At 35.1% G+C, this 19662-nt stretch overlaps 1 protein-coding gene across 1 annotated transcript in view; it reads left to right on the top strand.

Annotated features, from left to right (window-relative positions):
• Positions 1-19662, top strand: part of ARHGAP42 (Rho GTPase activating protein 42) — a 400535-nt gene that overhangs the window by 299476 nt on the left and 81397 nt on the right. Inside the window, exons 7-12 of the mRNA XM_001365340.5 lie at positions 1996-2100; positions 3382-3511; positions 10843-10943; positions 11326-11435; positions 16798-16876; positions 18118-18157. Coding sequence (XP_001365377.2) covers positions 1996-2100; positions 3382-3511; positions 10843-10943; positions 11326-11435; positions 16798-16876; positions 18118-18157 — 565 coding nt within the window. The remainder of the gene's footprint in view (positions 1-1995; positions 2101-3381; positions 3512-10842; positions 10944-11325; positions 11436-16797; positions 16877-18117; positions 18158-19662) is intronic.

Raw genomic sequence — 19662 nt, 5'->3', positions numbered from 1 at the left:
TAAACTGAGATCATCATGTACCCCAAAGTCTACAGTTTGGAGATAAGGTCAATTAGGCCAATTAGGTCAGTCTAGTCAGCTGGGGGTTTCCCCCAAGGCATGTTTCTAACAGGGGGCAAACTTGGGGTTTCAAAAACACATTTAGCACTTCTCTTAATAAAGATAAAAATCTCTCTGTCTTATGAATATTATTCTTGTTCATATTTTACCATAAATACTTCAAAGAGCAAATAGCATTTTACTTTGAAAGTGGACAGTCTTCTCTCCCATTTAGCACAAACAATACTTAGCTAGTCTTTCTACTTCTTTGCTTCCATGAAGTAGGTGTAACAATCTATTACTATATATTTCTACTTAGTATCTATTCTTTTGTCTGTGGTAGACCAAAGCTTCCTTTCTTGCCTCTCTGCTTTTTCATACCCATTTAGATTAGTTCTACATTTCCAGTGTCCCTATATTGCCCTTCCTTTGTTGCCCCTGAACTCTCTCTCTCTCTCCCTCTCTCTCTTTCTCTCTCTCTCTCCCTCCCTCCCTCTCCCTCTCCCTCTCTCATTTCTGTTTACATGTTGATCCCATCCTTTAGATTGTAAGCTTCTTTAGGGCAGGAACTCTGCTTTTGTGCTTGTGTTTGTGTCTTTTTTAAATCCTTTGTAATAGAGTGGAGTATGCAAACACCAAGGACATCACAGAAAGAAATGGCCAATAAATTGAAGGATTATTACACTTGGCACATCTCCTGGAACATTGCTATTTGTTGTTGAGTCATTTTTAAATTTGTGTCTGACTCTTTGAGATGCCATTTGGGTTTCTTGGCAAAGATACTGGAGCAGTTTGCCATTTCCTTCTCCAACTCATTTGACAGATGAGGAAATGGAGGCAAACAGGGTTAAGTAACTTGCCTATGGTCACATAGTTAATTTTATGAGGCAAGGTTTGAACTCATGAATATGAGTCTTCCTGACTCCAGGTCTGGCACTCTATCCACTTTGCCAACCAGCTATACTCAACTCTCCCCCTCCCCCAGATAAATAGTAGGCACTTAAAAAAAACAAGCAACCAATATTAAGTCTATTATTTGCCAAACACTGCACTAATCCTTGGAATACAAAGAATCAAGTAATATCTCCCTTACATTTATATCCTTACACTTACATTTTATAAAGGGAGGCAATGCATACATATAGAAATATAGACAAAATACAAGACAGAGATAGTGACTAGAACCTGTGATTTCATTGATATTGCTACAAAAATATTGATAATATAGCGAATATTAAAATGGGCTTTGCATGATAACATGTGTATTAACTTATACTGTTTGTCATATTAGGGAGGGGAAAAGGGACAGAATTTGGACTACAAAATGTCATGAAACAAGTATTTTAAATTATTTCTGTATGCAATCAAGAAAAAATAGAAAAAAAATTTCAACTACTGACAAAAAGACTTTAGGGAGCAGATGGTGATGCATCGTATAGGGTGCTTTACCTAGAGATCTGAATTCAACTCTAGCCACAGAAACTTACTTGTTTTGTGACCCTGGGCAAGTCACTTAACCTATTTTTACTTTAATTCACTTTACCAGGAAATGGAGAACCAGGTGGCAGCTAGGTGGCACAGTCGATAGAACATTGGACCTAGAGTCCATCAAGAACATTCATTTTTCTAAATCTAAATCCAGTCTGAGATATTTTATCCTGTGACCATGGGCAAAATCATTTAATCCTATTTGCCTTGGTTTCCTCAACTGCAAAATGAACTGGAGAAGGAAATGAAAAACTATCTTTGCCAAGAAAACTCCAAATTGGGCAAGAAAAGTCAAATATGACTGAAAAAAATACCTGAAAAACAACAACAAACACTTTTTGATATGTAAAAAGTATATATGTGGGAGTGATTATACTTGTCAGTAGAATAACTGAGTCTCAGGTTGTAGACCTTTTATCCATTGGTATTTTCGGTGTTCTTATGATATCTTTCTTTTTGTCCTTGCAGCTTTTGTCTTTCCTTCAGGGATTATTCACCTTTTACCATGAGGGATATGAACTGGCTCAGGAATTTGCCCCCTACAAGCAGCAGCTGCAGTTCAATTTACAGAATGTAAGATTCTTTATTAATTCTATGTTATAACTTAATTGAAGATTTATGAAATATGAGAGACACTTTCCAACTATATGTGTAAGCCATGAATTTTCTCAAAAAACAAACTGTTAGTACATTCAAACTTTCATAATAGGAACTGACAAAGAAGTTGTCAGATAACCAAGAAGAATCTTATGAGTTTGCAAAGTGTCTGTTGAATTTAGGACTTCCTGACTCCGGGTCGAGTGTTCTACTTATTTTGCCATTTATTTACCATTTTAAAAAATGTCTCCATCCAGAGGTCATTTTACTACATTTTATATCACTATGAGTCCTTCTTAATATGAGTTTTTCTTGATATTAAATCAAATTTTCAAATAAGCATCAAATAAGTTAGAAACTTTGGGAGACTCACTAACTTTTCCAGGTCTTTTCAGTTATTAGATTAGGAATTAGAATCTGCTTTATTACTAAGGAGAATAATACTTTAGAAATGAATTTGATGTTCATATTTTTAAGGAAATCAAAGAATTATGCTGACTCATAGCTATTATATAAATTTGAAATATGGACCCCTTTTTCTTATCTATAGCCACTAACTTGCATTAGGTCTTAGAATGCTATGTGTGGGAGGCAACAATTTGTGGCTATATGAGTATAACTCAAGAAAACTTAGGAAAAATTTTACTCAATAATACATGTATAACCCAGATTGCATGGTTTGCCAGCTCTGGGAGCACGAAGAGAAGAAGGAAGACAGATAATTTGGATAATATCATTTCAGGAAACTTATGTAGAAAAACTTATGTTATGAAAATTAAATATTTTTTAAAAAAAATTCACTCAATCTGCACTTTAATTTAGAAGAAATATTTAAAATAATTTCAAAATTAAATTTATATTTGCATTTTGGCCAGTTAAGGGATACTGATGGTAGAAGAATAAGGGACTAGAGCTGGGGGGGGGGGACATAGAGAGAGGGGGGGAAAATCATGAAAGAGAAATGGAAGAGGGCATATAAAACAGACACAGAAACTAGTATATGCAGAATAGACCGGATTGTGTACCTCCTGATTAGACCCATAGATGTACTCTTAAGATATTAAAATACTACTACAAAATTCTTTTAATATGTGTTGTATTTTTGCAACTATGAAGATAATTGATGTTATGTCTTTGATTATTGCACTATAGACTGTATAAAATGAAAGTCAAGGATTAGGTCTGACTTTATAGCTGGAAATTCCTGACTCTTGGACTTCTAAATAAACCATGAAATCAATGTTTTTTCTGTTTCAGACAAGGAATAACTTTGAAAGTACTCGTCAAGAAGTAGAGAGATTAATGCAGAGAATGAAATCTGCAAATCAAGATTATCGTCCTCCAAGTCAATGGACAATGGAAGGGTATCTTTATGTACAAGAGAAACGTAAGTCAAATCTTGTGATTTACCAGTAGAAAAAAAAATTGAAATTTGCTTTTTAATAAACTTTTGAATTAATTGCTAAACAGGTTAGTAACACCTTGAGGGAGAAGATCAATATTGCTTAATGCTATAGTGTGCCTAATTTTTATCAACAGTCTTTGCCCTAATGGAATTCTAATGGAATCCTAATGGAAGTTCTAAGATTAAACAATTCATAAAGTAGAGTTGGGGCCAAGAAAAGGAGTTTTGGTCTGGAAAATTAAAAGGATACTGAGTGAAGCCATATAGGATTAGATTATCATGACTTTTCCAGAATTAATGACAGTATTGATTTGTTTACTGTTCCCAGAACAAGAGATAAAAAATTGAGGGTGTAGGTGGAGTACAAGGGCAGATGGCAAAATGATATAATCAGCTTGGCACAGTGACATACTGTGGAGATGTTCTTGACCTGTAAAATTTCAAATGGAGTTTCATTAACCTGTATGTAACAAAAAAACCAAGTGAGAACCAATTATAAGATCCAGTTATTCTTTACACTTCCTAATCTTCCATTCAGACTAAAAGTACCAATTTGACACCAATTTTATACCTAAAAAATGACTAGACATAGAATTAAGTGAAATGAACTCTATTAGGAGGGCCCACATTTATTTGATTGCAAAGGTGATTTATCTAGAGACAGACCTTTATTTTAACTTCATACGAACTTTTAAATTAAGACTTAGCTACTAAGTTTAAGGTCTAAAACCGATTTATTCTTTGCCACATTTATTCAAGGACAAAAGCACTAATCTCAAACAGCATGTCAATGTTCATCATCATCTGAAAGGAAAATAGCACTCAGCCTTCTGAAATTTAACTTGTTTCTCTCTCACTTGTCTTGTCCTAACCTGAAGTCTCATATCCATTATCCAAGTTATAATCAGGATTTTTGAGTTATCTGACATGTGCCTGCTCTTCTCTGACTTATCCAGTCAATCTTATGACTTTTCAAGTCCTAAGACTGTAAACTGGTCTTGGCTTTCCTAAGCTTCTGGTTCTCCAGGTTTAGCTCATTGATTGATATTTATTATAAATACTAACAGTCCCATGTGGGTCTAGTCCTTCCATAGCACTCAGGATCTCTACCTCAATAACTGCTTTATTGAATATTCACTCACTCATGGAGGCATAGTTCCAGCTGTTGTTATGTTATCCTGGACATTAAAGATTATAATCTTAACTAAAGTTGTATGACACATACCATTTCATCATTTAAATTGTTTTTCTTATTATATTTAGTTATGCTGAAATTTTTTAAATTCTCTGAGGAAGGGAATATTTTCAGTGATCTAGGTCTAGCCATTCTATTCTTCCTTAAGAATTTTTTTTATTTATTGAAATTTTTAGTAGATTCTAAACAATAGTTAGCACAACTCATGCTAACCTTTGATACCTATCCCATTAATGTAAATGAAGTCCTGCCTCAAAAGAGGCTTTAGTTTACATTTGACTGTTAGATGGATTAACCTCTACTGTTCTCAGCAACTTAGATTATGTTTATAAAATGAGAGAGAAAGCTTGATAGAAAACGATTAATCTAGTTTTTCAACTATTTTATTGATCTACTTTCAGTACCTTATACTTGGTAAACCTTTTGCATAAATCTGTCAATCACACAGCTGATTTTTTAATGTCAAATGGAAATGTGGCTATGTATGGAAAGAAGTTATTTAATAGTTTTGAATACTCATTGAATTTTTGCAATTTCATTTTTTGACACTTCTACTCTGCCTGTGCTGTCATTCCCCATAGAGTTTTGGTTCATGACATCTTGTTTATATTTTATCTAAACCCTTGAAATCTTCTTTCTTAAAAACTAGTGTGCATTCTGGACCATACTCAGCTTTTTTCCTCTTTTCTGTCACAAACTCTCATAGGGAATGGTAATTTCCCTTCAACATTCCCATTATTTCTATCCTACCTTCTGGTCCTTTTTGTGAGTATGTCTGATCTAATTTTCTTTCTTTTTTTTTTTAAATAAAAACCATTACCTTCTGTTTTGGAATCAATAATCAGTATTGGTTCCAAGGCAGAAGAGTGGTAAGGGCTAGGCAAAGGGGGTTAAGTGATTTGCCCAGAGTCACATAGCTGGGACATGTCAGAGGACACATTTGAACCTAGGACCTCCTGTCTCTAGGCCTGACTCTGAATCCACTGGCCCACCCAGCTGCCCCCTACTCTGTTTTTTCCTTAGAATATTGTTTCATGGTTACATGATTCATGATCCCCCTCCCTCCCTCTCTCTCCTCCCCCCTCCCAAATCCGCTTAGCAGTTCCGTTGGGTTATACAGGTATCATTGTTCAAAATCTATTTCTGTTATTTGTTTCTGCAATAACTCTATCCTTAACATCAAAATCTCAATCATATCCCTATTGCATTATGTGATCAATCACTTATTTTCCTAATGCATTTCCATTTCCACAGTTCTTTTTCTGGATATGAATAGCATTCTTTCTCACAAGTTTCTCACAATTGTCCTAGGTCATTGCATTGCTGCTAGTAGGAAACAATTGTGCCACAGTTTATCAATCTCTATGTAAAAGATTCTTCTGGTTCTTCTCCTTCCACTCTGTATCAATTCCTGGAGGTTGTTCCAGTTCACATATGTAATATTTATTGGGAAAAGAATTTGGGGGATTGGAAAAACTGGGGGATAATCGGAGGTTTGTATGGGGTATGGAGGAGTTGAGGGGAGAGAGGGAATAATGCTCGAGGAAGCAAAGGATCGAGATGCCCCCTGCTGAGAGGAAGCAGCAGGGGTCAGATAAAGACTGTTTGTCCTGGAATGACTGAACTGAAGTTCTGCTCCCTCTATGACCAGAAAAGATAGTCCACTTATCTGACTGCAAATTCAAATAATATAAAGTTTAATAACCAGTTGGGATTGGAGTTTTTTCCTCAGCTTCAGAGTTGAGGCCAGGCCCAGAGGCTGGCAGAGGGTTTCTCCCACTCCCATCTACTCTTTATCAGTTCTCGCTTTGTCTAATTCAGAATCTTAGCAGTAGACTGAAAGCAAACAAGAACAGGTCTAAGCTTTAGAAGTGATTGGGCCTGAATCTTTGGGCTGAACCAAGAAGAGGGAGCACACCACACCAGACTGGGCTGAACAAGCTCTTCTCTCCTCCCACACCAGGAAGGAAGACCCACCCTGGCAGGAAGGAAGTGCTAGTCACAAGACCCAACTGTCACTCCCAGTTACCCCTTCTGCCACCAAATGTTAATTTAGTTTCCTTTCCACAATCATCCCCTTTTTTGTTGTGACCTTCCCAAGGTCACTTATAATATAGTTACCAATTTACTAAATCTACTCTAAGGATTCTTAGCAAGAAAGTTTGGGTAAGAGTAGTTTTGGAGTTTTACAAGAAATTCAGTATAATATATGTTGAACAAAACTATTACAAGAAATTTGAATCTTGGTGCTAATACTACTTACTCTATCTTAATTAAAACTAATACATTATTTATAGAAATTATTTACATATAATATAACAATATACATTGTTCCACATCATGATGTCAATCAAATTGTTTTGATGACTGCTGCTTTGTGAGGTCTGGGACTGCAAGGCCCCCATCATTTGTGGCTTTTTTTTTTCATTATTTCCCTGGATAGCCTTGATCCTTTGTTATTCCAAATGAACTTTGTTATGGTTTTTTCTAAATCAGTAAAGAAATTTTTTGTGAGTTCAATGGGTATGGCACTAAATAGATAAATAAGTTTGGGTAGGATGTTCATTTTTATTATATTGGCTGGTCCTATCCATGAGCAGTTAATGTTTTTCCAATTGCTCAAGTCTAGTTTTAGTTGTGTGGATAGTATTTTGTAGTTGTGTTCATATAGTTCCTGTGTTTGTCTCGGGAGATAGATTCCTAGGTATTTTGTTTTGTCTAAGGTGATTTTGAATGGGATTTCTCTTTCTAGTTTTTGCTGCTGAGCTGTGTTGGAGATATATAGAAATGACTTGTGTGGGTTTATTTTGTATCCTGCAACTTTGCTAAAGTTGTTGATTGTTTCAATTAGCTTTTTGGTTGAATCTCTAGGATTCTTTAAGTAGACCATCATGTCATCAGCAAACAGTGATAACTTGGTCTCCTCATTGCCTATTTTAATTCCTTCAATTTCTTTTTCTTCTCTAATTGCTACTGCTAGTGTTTCTAGTACAATGTCCAATAATAGAGGTGGTAATGGGCATCCTTGTTTCACTCCTGATCTCTTCTGATCACTTGCTGGAGTCTTTTTGCTAGTATCCTATTTAAGATTTTTGCATCTATATTCATTAGGGAGATTGGTCTATAATTTTCTTTTTCTGTTTTTGGCCTGCCTGGTTTTGGAATTAGTACCATGTTTGTGTCATAAAAGGAATTTGGTAGAACTCCCTCTTTGCTTATTATGTCAAATAGTTTGTATAGGATTGGGGTTAGTTGTTCTTTGAATGTTTGATAGAATTCACTGGTGAATCCATCAGGCCCTGGGGATTTTTTCTTAGGAAGTTCTTTGATGGCCTGTTTGATTGTGTGTTGTCTGAAGCTTCTGCAAAATTCCCTCAGATTTCCACTTAATTCCTAATGAAGACCCATCATATATCAAAACCATGATGGGAAAAGTCTCAACATTGACGGGTTACCTATATTTGTTTGTATATTGCAACCTCTGCTGTAAACTCCTTGAAGCCAGGGGCTATCTTGAATTCTTTTGTATCCCTGTAAGAATTGAACTAATATTTCTACCCAGATATATATTTAATAAAGTTTATTAGAAAGGGTAGACAATCATAGTCTAAATCTCATCATTCCTATAAGTAATCTCACCATGAGGTGCCTAGCCTGTAAGTTTCTTCCTCCTTCCCTCCTTTCTTCCCCCATCCCTTCTTTGTTCTTTTCTTGCTTCTTCCAAGCCCCAAGCCTTGACTTTGTCCTGGTATAACTGTTGTATATGAGGAATGTTGATGGACAGGTCAAGCTACTCAGAAGGGGGAGGGAATAAACTTCCTTGACACATCCCCAGTGCTTAGTATAGTGCCTGCCATATAGACCGCACTTAAGAAATGTTTATTGATTGTTTGAGTAGATCTTGTTATAATATTTTTATAATTTATATATAGCTCATATAAATTATATACCATTATAATTTAATGTATACTTATGTATTAATATTATTGCTTATATTGTGGTCAGACATAGTGGTACAAGTTTAAATGTTTGCATGACAAGCAAAGCATAGAGAAAAGGTTCCTTTGCCTTTTCTCTTGAGATCAGTATGCAGATCTCTTTGGTGGACACAGTCTAAGGCCTCTAGTGGCATACTTCTATTATATGAGTAGCTTTTAATCTCATTCAGACCTATATTAATGCTGATGTAGTTGGATTTTTGATGAAGCTTTGGTCACTTAGCAATTGTCTTCTTTCAGTAACTGAAGAGAGTTAGGCCAAGTTGTTCTATTGAATGAGACTTTTATCTGAGGGCAAGGGACTGTTGCCCTTTATAGTCACACATAAGCCTGAAGGAATGAACTTAAACAAGATCCAAGAGAATCTGCTTGAATTTTATTTTTCTTTAATCTCCAGTACCAAGAAGTTACTAGCTTGCATAGTTAATTTTAGGAAAGATTGAAAAATCAGAGGCATAACTATACATTTCATGATTTAAAATATTTATTGTTTTTACCTAATTCTCTAGATGTTTCATTCATGGTTGTTTTCTTCAGTGGTTGTTGTTCCATGCCTCCAAGTGTAAAATTTGACTTTGACATTAGTAGCATTTAAAAATTGATTGTGACAATGACAGAAAAATATTAACGACTTCATTAATTTAATTGTATGCATTTATATCACTGAAATTTGGCCTTATATGTGCTGTAACATGAAAGTTTTTCAGTATAAGCCTTCAAAGTGAACACTTGTTAGTTCTAGAACTATATAATTCATGTGCCTGTAGAGAGTTTTTAACTAAGAGCTTTTCCTCATACTCTATATTTGCATAACATTATACAGTTTTCCGGGAATTTTCATGTTATCTCCTTTGGTCTTCAAAACTTTATGAGATGGAGGGCCTAGATTGCCTACATTTTCAAAGAAACTATAACTCAGTGAGTTTATTATAATACAAGATCACAAATGGCTTGAGGTAGAGCTGGGGCTAGATCTCACATTGTCTGGCTCTCAGTCCAGTCCTTATTCTTATAATGCAATTATCTCTTTTATAAATGTTATCTGCTTTTCATTTTACTTGGCTATTTCTATGTCTAGTACTACAATGAAATGTTATTTCTTTACATTCCTTCCAAAATAGTATTTTCTACAAGAGGACCTTTCTAGATCCCCCATAATGCTAATGCCTGCCTCAGTGATTGTCTCCAATTTATATTATATATTCTTGTTTGTACATTAAATGTTTCCACATTTTTCTTTTTCACTGAACAAGTAGCTTCTAGAGAGCAAGGACATGTTTGATTTTTTAAAAATTTTATTGTTATTGTTATTTTCCCTTTCTTTGTATTATTAGCATAGTGATTTCAATATAGTAGACATGATATAATACTTTTTAGCTAAGGAAGATTGTAACAGAAAGAGCGTCACTTCTGAATTTTCATTCAAGCTAACTCATTTTTTAAAGGCATTCCCCAGTAATTTGTGATATGTTAAGAACTGGTGTTTTATAATTGTTCTCTTGGTAAACAAGATGCTTAAATAGTTTTGATACTCTGAGTATAAGATTAGTGATCTAGCTGGTCTCCTCACACCCAGAGTAGATGTCACAATTCTTATTCAGATCTCCTACATTGGAACAGAGCATTTTTGACACATATATAACAAGAAAGAAGAAAGATTCACCTTGAAGATTATGAATGTAGGGTGCTATAGTTGAAGTAATTTCGCAAGATAGTGGGATAAGGGGTACTCTGTAGCAGCAGTACCTTTTACTTTTACTAATATCCAGGACTGTAGTATCACCTTTTATGGAGCTATGTCTCCCTTCTGACTTGATTCCCAGAAGTAGTGAAGCAGTATTTGCGGTCACCATGCCTGTGTTAGGGCTCTGGGGATGGACACTGGGAGATTGTTAAATGCATAATTACCTGCAGTTCATATTAGAAGAATAGAAGATATCCTTAGTGATCTTTATAACATTCTTCACTATTTCTAGCTAAGTGGATTAGATGCATCCCAAATCTCATAACTAGTGGCATGGTAATAAGATGTAATGATATCTTTTGTTACATGAAACAATATACACATGGATTCCTGTCATGTGATCAGTTATAAGATCTAACTTGTCTTTTCATTTTAGGACCTCTTGGCTTCACCTGGATAAAACATTATTGCACTTATGATAAGGGAAGCAAAACATTCACGATGAGTATTTCAGAGATGAAATCCAGTGGAAAAGTGGTGAGTAGGGGAAAATCTACAGATAAAATTAAATTCATAAAAATACTAATATATCCATTTTATCTGTATAATCCATAGTTTGATATTTTAAGTTACCTGAAAGAGCAATTGGTATATGCATAAACTCCATAGCTTTTAAGATTCGATTGAAAATTTTCAGAACAATGCATTCGAAATTAAATAGAGAATTATATGATGCATTCATCTGGATGTCTACTTTTTCATTATATACTCCTTGGGGATGGGACTGCCTTTTTTTTTTTTTGCATCTAGGTCTCTTAGAACCTGGAATAGCACCTAGATGACTGCTTAATAAATGACTGTGTGATTAAGTTGCTTCTTTGTTTTTTAATGAAACCGTTTGTTGTTGTTGTTGTTACAGAATGGTCTTGTCACTAGCTCACCAGAGATGTTTAAATTAAAATCTTGCATCCGAAGAAAGACAGATTCCATTGACAAACGATTCTGCTTTGACATTGAAGTGGTTGAAAGGTTTGAACTTTCCTTTATAGTTTTTTTTTTCATGATGAGAAATAGATACATGAACATTTTGAATGCTGAGATCACACATCCAAAGTAATTTACAAAACTTGAATCAATATATAAATGTTTGCTGTGATTATTATTGGTACTAGTAGTAATCATACTGTAGTAATAGTAGTAGTAAAACTCAAAAGCCCTGTGAAAATAAAGCAGTTAAGTGCCACAATATATAAAACCACAGACCATTAAGTTCATAGCATAGAAACATAGTGACTGTCAATGGTTGTGTATTAGATAAAGACCATTCAGTCCTCTTAATGGTGAGAAATTTAGGGTGAGAAGCCTTCCATCACAGAATGATAACATCAAAGGATATATTGTTTCTCTTACTTTCATAATGTAGTTATTACATTTTGTTTTACTCCACATACTAATAAATATCTGAGTTGGCACACTTGAAACATGAAAACATAAAGCAGTGATGTCAAACCTTTTAGGGATGGAGTACCAGGCCTTGTCCCCACTGCACCCTCCTGGAACAAGTACTGTGCCCCACCCCCACCCCCATTAACCCACATAGGTTAGGGAGAAAACACTCCCATTGAGCTGCTTGGCAGAGAGGTTGGTGAAGTGAGGAATGTCCTCAGCCATCATAGAAAGGAGAGAGGGGAGTAGCCCAAACACTCAGCTACCCTCCAGCTCTACTGCTCGTGAGCCACACCCACCTTACCCCCTGTACTCTACCATTTGGCTGCTGGGCAGAGTGGAGGGGATGGGAAAAATGTCTCAGCCTCAATGGAGAGGTGGAGGGGCATAGCTTTGCCCAAGTCCCTCTAACGTTCTAGCAACACACTCTGAGGGGGAAGTCTGTATGGCCACAGAGAGTGCTGTCTGTGCCATCTTTGGTACCCATGCCATACTTTCACCATCATTGACCAAGAATTATGAAATGAGGATGTCTCAAGTTGAAATACATCTACTTTCCTGGATTGCTAGATGATGTAGTGGACAGAGTTCTGGGTATGTGTCCAGGAAGCTCTGCATTCAAATATAGGGTTCAAACCCATGTGACCCTTGGCAAGTCAGTGAGCCCTTTGCTTCAGGATCCTCAACTGGAAAATATGGATGATAATAATAGCACCTACACCCCCACCCCACTCAGGCTGTTGTGAAGATCAAATTAGACAATAATTGTAAAAGCACTTAGCACATTGTCTGACATTTAGTGGGCACTAGTTTCTTTGCTTGGAATACTTTCCCTTTACATTTTGACCTTTTGCATATCCTTCGTAACTATTGAAATCCCACCTTTTCAAGAATACTTTCCCAGAATTCACCATGCCCTAAGACATCCAAATGCTGAGGATCAAATACATAACCCATATGATCCATAACACTTCTAAGTTGTAACCGAATCAAAATTAAAATATCATTTGATGAATTTTTCCATGATTTTTCCCTCTAGTGTAAACAACATGTGTCATTTTACAACATGATGAACAGTGAAATATGTGTTATGTGATAATATATATATATATATCCTCTATCATATTTCCTGCCTTCTTAGAAAGTGGGGAGAGAATGAGATGTAGATTTTTTGAACATAAGTATTGAGAATTTATTTCTGTTGGAAAAGCATATTGATTATAATTTTTTACCTATTTATAACATGTATTATGTTATTGTGTTACCTTTTATGTTATATATAAAAATACCTAAAATATAATTGGAAATTATTTAACAATAAAAACATAGATAATACAAATGCATGGTTTTCAAAGTAAAATGCTTAGCCACAGGAATCCTTAGGTCTAGTTTAATGGCTTTGTTTATATTTGAGTTTGATACCACTGCTCTAACACACTGGTTATTTTATCTTTCGTATTGATGTATAATAATTCTCTCCTATATTTTAAGTTCCTCCGATTCTAGAATAGTCTCACCTTAACTCAGATATCTGTGTCTCCATGCTTCTCTGTGCCCAGTAGAGGCATAGCAAATGTTTATTATTTCTGGTCAGGACTTGCCATTTTAAGATTGTAGGGGAATTATCTCTGAGAAACCTCCTCCCACTGTAGAGGAACTTTTCTATAACTTAGATTCTTCAAAAGTTAATCAAGGCCCTGAGAGATTAAGTAAATTGTCTAATGTGGACTGCTTGACTTACTGCCTGGGCCAGGCTTTATCTATATATTGTATTCTGTGTTATTAATGATAATAATCATGACAAAATGCATCCTGTGGCTTCTTTGCTATGCTCAAGCTCATTTTAGGTAGCCCTCCTAATGTTCACTTCTATAAGAAAAATCCCTGATTTTCAAGGAAGATATGTGAAATTCTTATGGTTTCATATTGGCTAAACTGAATGAGGGTTCAGACAACACAACACTTAATAATATTAAATATTGACGTTACAATTTTTTAGCCGTGATTATGTGAAAAGTATTGACCAACCTAGTCATACATTTAATAAGATTACTCCTTTTTATCTTACCATCCTTTTGCTCCATGACAAGGTTGTTTAGTTACTCCTTTTTCTTCTGTTAGCTATTTTTATTCCATAAATTTGAGATAATGAGATCAGGTCAGACTGGGAAGATAATAGTTTTGAAATTTCCATCTATAAGTGACAGCTATTTTCTAGAGAAACAGAAATTTCCTTTCCTTAGGAAAATTGACAGCTCTCAGGACAAAGAAGCTGAAATTCTTATTTGTGTTAATGTGATTTTGTAATTTGCATCAAAAAGAAGCTAAAAGCTTTAAAGAATATAATATTATGAAATTAAAATCCTCAATTTTTAATAAAATACAACCTTTTCTTTTCTTTTCTTTTCTTTTCTTTTCTTTTCTTTTCTTTTCTTTTCTTTTCTTTTCTGTTTTAAACCCTTACCTTCCATCTTGGAATCAATACTGTGTATTGGTTCCAAGGCAGAAGAGTGGTAAGGGCTAGGCAAAGAGGGTTAAGAGACTTGACCAGGGTCTCACAGCTGGGAAGTATGTGAGGCCAGATTTGAACCTAGGACCTCCCATCTCTAGGTCTTGCTCTCAAATCCACTGTGCTATCCAGCTGCCCCCAACCTTTTCTGAAAATCAGAAATCAAGTATTTGAAAGTTACTTATGTTTAATGAGGAAGAAGTGGGATTCTTCATAATTTAAATTGTGCTGGCCAGGAGGAAATTTTAAAATAGAGTTCATAATTTTTATAGCCATATATGAATGACTGGAATTATTGGATTTTCTTAGGAAAAAAGAGATACTTTTTACTATATAATCTAGGCAATTAAATGATTCTCTTTTTTTTAATGTGAATATTAAAGGACTTCATGATGATGATAAGCTTAAACATGAGTCACTTTGATCTCTCTGTTATCTCTGTTGTTTTAAGAATAAAAAGTGTTCATGTAAAAATTTTTAGCTTGCCTAAGGCAATAGCCAAGACTGCCAAGAATTAGGAAACCAGTAGTTATCTTTTTCTTCCTTTTTTTTGAAAATGGGGAAGTATAGCAATGGCAATAGGAAAATTTTAAGTGCCTAAAAGTGGTTTAATCCTTCATATCAGTGTTATATCTTAATTCAGTAGAAGATCTAAAGCCCCAGCTAAAGATTTCTTCAAGATTCCTGGAAATAGATTTGAGTTGAATTATTTCCTAAATAGCTTTAGTTTCATTTTGGTGAATCTATTGGGAATTTTCTTCAATTTTGTTAGTAAATAGCTACGTAGTCCCTGGAAAGGTCTATATGTATACATAATGAAGGGGAAAGAATTTAAAAAATTTTCACTACCAATGTAGAGAGGTTCATATAAATATAAGTAATGAGAATGGTTCCAGAAGCCATACACATAAACAGTGCCACTAATTTGTAGCTAGATATTCATCCTCTCACTCTTTTTTCTCTAAGTATATATGTATTTTCTGTTTGTATGTATGTATGAAAGTAGTGATCACATTAAATTTGAATTTTCAATTACATGGATAACAGAAATAGTATCAATAATTGAAATACATCAATTATTTTCATATACCCAATTTGACCTTTTTCCTTTCAGTAAACATCTTTCCCTCATATTCAGGATATATAATGCAGAAATATTTTTGATTCACTGTTTGATTCATTCTGAAAAATTCCCAAGGGTGACTAGCAGTAGAGCAAAATAGGGGGAAACAAATTACCCAGGACAATCTCCTGAGTAGATAATCAGTATGTTTATTATTTGCACTTTTGGTATTTGGTATATTTTCTGTTGTTATCCTGTAGCCTCATATCACCAGAGACCTCACTGTGATACATTTTAAAGACCATTCTAACTGTAATAGAAATTAGGAGACCCTGGCTCTACTACTAGGCCTTCCATTTGAATTGGGGAACCTTAAAGACTGGATTAAGTGAACTCTTAGAGTTCTTAAATTCTGTGATTCTCTTCATCAGAAATTTCCAAGCTTTTAGATTATAGAGTTGTTATCCTTATTTTTCAAGGTCCCGTATCAGGTCAGTTTTAGGATGGGTGCTGAAATATGTAGAAAATACATAAGTGAAGCATAACTTGGTTTTCTTTCTCTTTTTTAAACTTGTGCACTAATAAGCCTTTATTGTACCTCTCCTCTATTCCCCCCCCCCCAGTTTAAAAAAAAATACAATCTATGTTTCCTAGCAAGGCAATAAGTGATATAGTATAAAACATTTTGATAACTACTGAGCTAGTCCTTCTAGATAGCAATCTATTTTAAATAAAGAATGACTTGTTTTTAATACTGGACAGATAGCCCTTAGAATTTTTTTTACACTTACCTTCCATTTTAGAATCAATACTGTGGACTGGTTCCATGCAAAAGAGGGCTAGGCAATGGGAGGTAAATGACTTGCCCAGGGCCACAATCCTGGGAATTGTCTGAGGTCCTATTTGAACACTAGACCTCACATCTCTAAGCCTGTCTCTCAATCTACTGAGCTACTTTGTTGCCTACTAGCTCTTAGAACCTAATGTTTTATGTTCAACCTGATTTCATAAGCCTGCATAGATAAGGGATTGTAAGAAAGGACCTTTGAGTTCACCCAATAAAAGCCCTTGGTTTTATAAATGAGCAATAGGTTCAAATGAGACCCAAAGAGGTTACATGACTTGCTTAAGTATGACCATACATCCTATGTATGAACATACATAACTATATAGCTATATCTAGTATATGGAATTCTAAAACAGTATGACACTGTTGAGTCAGCAAATCTAGTAATTTCTATATTGTTATCTTTCACAGAAGTATCCAAGCAAGAGTATTTTCACTTTTACCCAGACATTTATGAATTTAAAATTCTTCTTTTTTATATAAATTTTAATTGAAAAATAAACAAAGATAATTCTTCTTTTCATAGGCATGGAATCATCACATTGCAAGCTTTCTCAGAAGCAAATAGGAAGCTGTGGCTTGAAGCAATGGATGGAAAGGAACCGGTAAGAGATTTTGCGTTTCATAATTGGCATATTTTAGATTCAATAAGAATATAATATTTTAAATATTTTATATGTTTTCAAGCAGATTATAAGTATTAAAATAGGAAATCAAAACAGTAAAATGAGTCATTCCCTTTATTATTTTTCTATTGGGTCCCTGAGTAGCCTTTAAAATCAGAATAGTAGCCTCCTCTTTCCATGGACAGTCAAACAAAATTTTAAATATGTTTCTCCAAACATGCCTTCTGTTTTCTCTTTACATGCACTATGCTAGAGTAATTGTCTAGGTTCATCCCATTAATGAAAAAGGAGCATTCTCTTTGATATGATAATAAACCAAAATGTATAGAATGTTCATTGTTTTGCTATTTGTGGATGGCCTACTTTAAATGATCATATAAGAACACCTATGGCTAGGAAGAAGTAATGAGAAAGGAGTCCATCAGGTTTATTTACTGAATACCCATTAGAAAGGTCTTCTGTAATCAACATTTATTAAGAGCTTACTGTATTCAGGCACCTAAAACAGTTCCTTGTGGGTTCTTGAAGAAGTTATAATATTAATTAGGTCTTGAGGGAATTTGGGGAAACCAGGAACTGCAAGTGAAGCTGGAACTTTGCAGGCATGTAGGGATAGATAGCCAGAATAGAGTTACAAGACAGAGTGTCATGTTTGAGGAGCAGCAAGGAGGCCAGTGTCACTGGATTACTGACTACATGGTGGGGAGCAAATTTAAAGAAGTATAGAAAAACAACCACCAATAAATTATTTTTTGTATATATTGAATCTGTTGATTCTCAAGAAGAGGCTAAATGGAGGAATGCAAATAAGAATAGGGCTAATTTCATAGGGATTCCTGAACTTTCTGAATTTTTATTTAAGTTTTGGAGTTGAATTGGGATAGTCAAGTGAAGCCTAAGTGGAAAGCTATCCCAAGGTTCAGAGAAAGCTGGCACTCTGGTGGAATAGAAAATTAACCTCAACCTCATTTTCTTAATTTGTTAAACAAGCTGTTGGATTTGGTGACTTCAAAGGTTTTTGCTAAGTCCAATACTAGTAGAATGATTATCCAAAGGTAAAAATGTAGAGATACTATTTAATGAGCATTAATGAAATGAATAGCACTGTGTGATATTGAATTGATGTCATATTTGTTAATAAACTATACCTAAAGCATTGATGACTTTTAAAATAATTTTTAAAGAAAAAAATTGATTGATTTAAATAATTTATTTTTCAGATTTATACTCTGCCTGCTATTATTAGCAAAAAGGAGGAAAGTAAGTCTCTTTTAAAAGCATAATTTTGTGTTATGTATTTATAGTATAGTAATAGATTTCAATCAATGAAATTTGAGTATTGGCTCTTAGGAAGTAAGGGTACCACAAATTTCTGTCACATGTTAGAAATGGTGGGCCTCACTTTGCATAAAAGCTTTTTTATGGCTGGAAATTCTGTGATTTGACTGGAATAACTTAGTCACACAATGTTTTGGGGAAATAGTATCCATATTAAACTGATAGAAGAAAGTAAGATTAATTCCTTTATTCAAGATTTTGCTTATTTCTACAAGTACATGTATAAGTTTTGACCATTCTAAATAACCAAAATTTAGTAATGTATTATGATAGAGAATTGAAGAGAGAGAGGTTTTGCAGGACAAGCCAAGATGCAAGAAATAAGTCTGGGGTCCTGTCTGTCAATCAAGAACAAGGTTCCAAACGGAGTGTTCCCATGAGTTGGCAGTTGAGGCTAGCTGAATGACCCTTGGAGGGCTGGCTTGGCTTTTGGGGCTCTGACCAAAGGAGGAACTGATTCTGTCTCTCTCTGGGAGTTGATCTGGCCAGGAGAAAATGAGAAACTTTTGATTCAGTCTCTCTCTTTGAGATTTGACTGAGCAAGAGTTGGAGGAAAGCCATCTGAAGGAGAGACTTTTCTTGGTGACTGTCTGAAGGGGAAGAAGCCCTGAACTGATCTTCTTAGCTTTTGTCTCAGGCTGAAGGATCCTTGAGGGAGGGGTTTCTGGAGTTAAGCTGAAAGACATTAGTGGCTTTGTGACGAAGAAAGAAGATTTTAAACAGTTGTCCTCTATCCATCTCTTGAACTGTCCCTCTGTCACAGTTGTGACTGGCCTAATTTCCCAAACCCTCAAATTCTCCCTCATTATAGATTGGGGAAATCCTCATCCCTCTTTCCTCAGTTCCCTTGTCCTGTTATCCCAACAAACCCCTTACCTACGAAAAGAAAGGAAGTTTTTTTTTTTTCCCCCAATAAATATCATAGTCCACTCTAGGGGGAGGGAGGAAGCCAAAGGCTTCAAGAAGAAATGGGAGGGGGGGATGGGTTGGAGAAGGGAGGGAGTGAAGGGAGGAAGAGGTTAGAAAATAGCTTGACCCATCAGCCTCACACTGGGATCAGTAGGCAGACCCCAGAGCATTCCCCTGTGGCAGCATGCCTCTATCCCTGTGGCAGTATCTCTCATTGTAACTAGTTATTTCCAGGTGTCCATTCTAGCAGCTCTCTCTAGCCCCAAGCCTGAGTACATCAGTCATTGCAATAAGAATCTGTGTTTCAACACAGATTACCATTTCTATTTCAGTATAAAATTTATACCTGCATGTACCTTTAATGGTCATTTTTATGTAAGAAATTTGATTTTTGTGGTATTCTACAAAAACCATCCTTCACCATCTGTAACATTGATTTCCCTACAGTTTTGATTATGCTAAAAACGGTTTGGCTTAGGAAAATTCTTTCAATAAATCTGAACAATGTAGTCCTTTTA

This window comes from Monodelphis domestica, chromosome 4 (assembly GCF_027887165.1).
Source record: "Monodelphis domestica isolate mMonDom1 chromosome 4, mMonDom1.pri, whole genome shotgun sequence".
NCBI lineage: Eukaryota > Metazoa > Chordata > Mammalia > Didelphimorphia > Didelphidae > Monodelphis > Monodelphis domestica.
The sequence above is the reverse complement of the archived record's forward strand: the minus strand, read 5'-3'. Positions and strand labels throughout refer to the sequence as shown.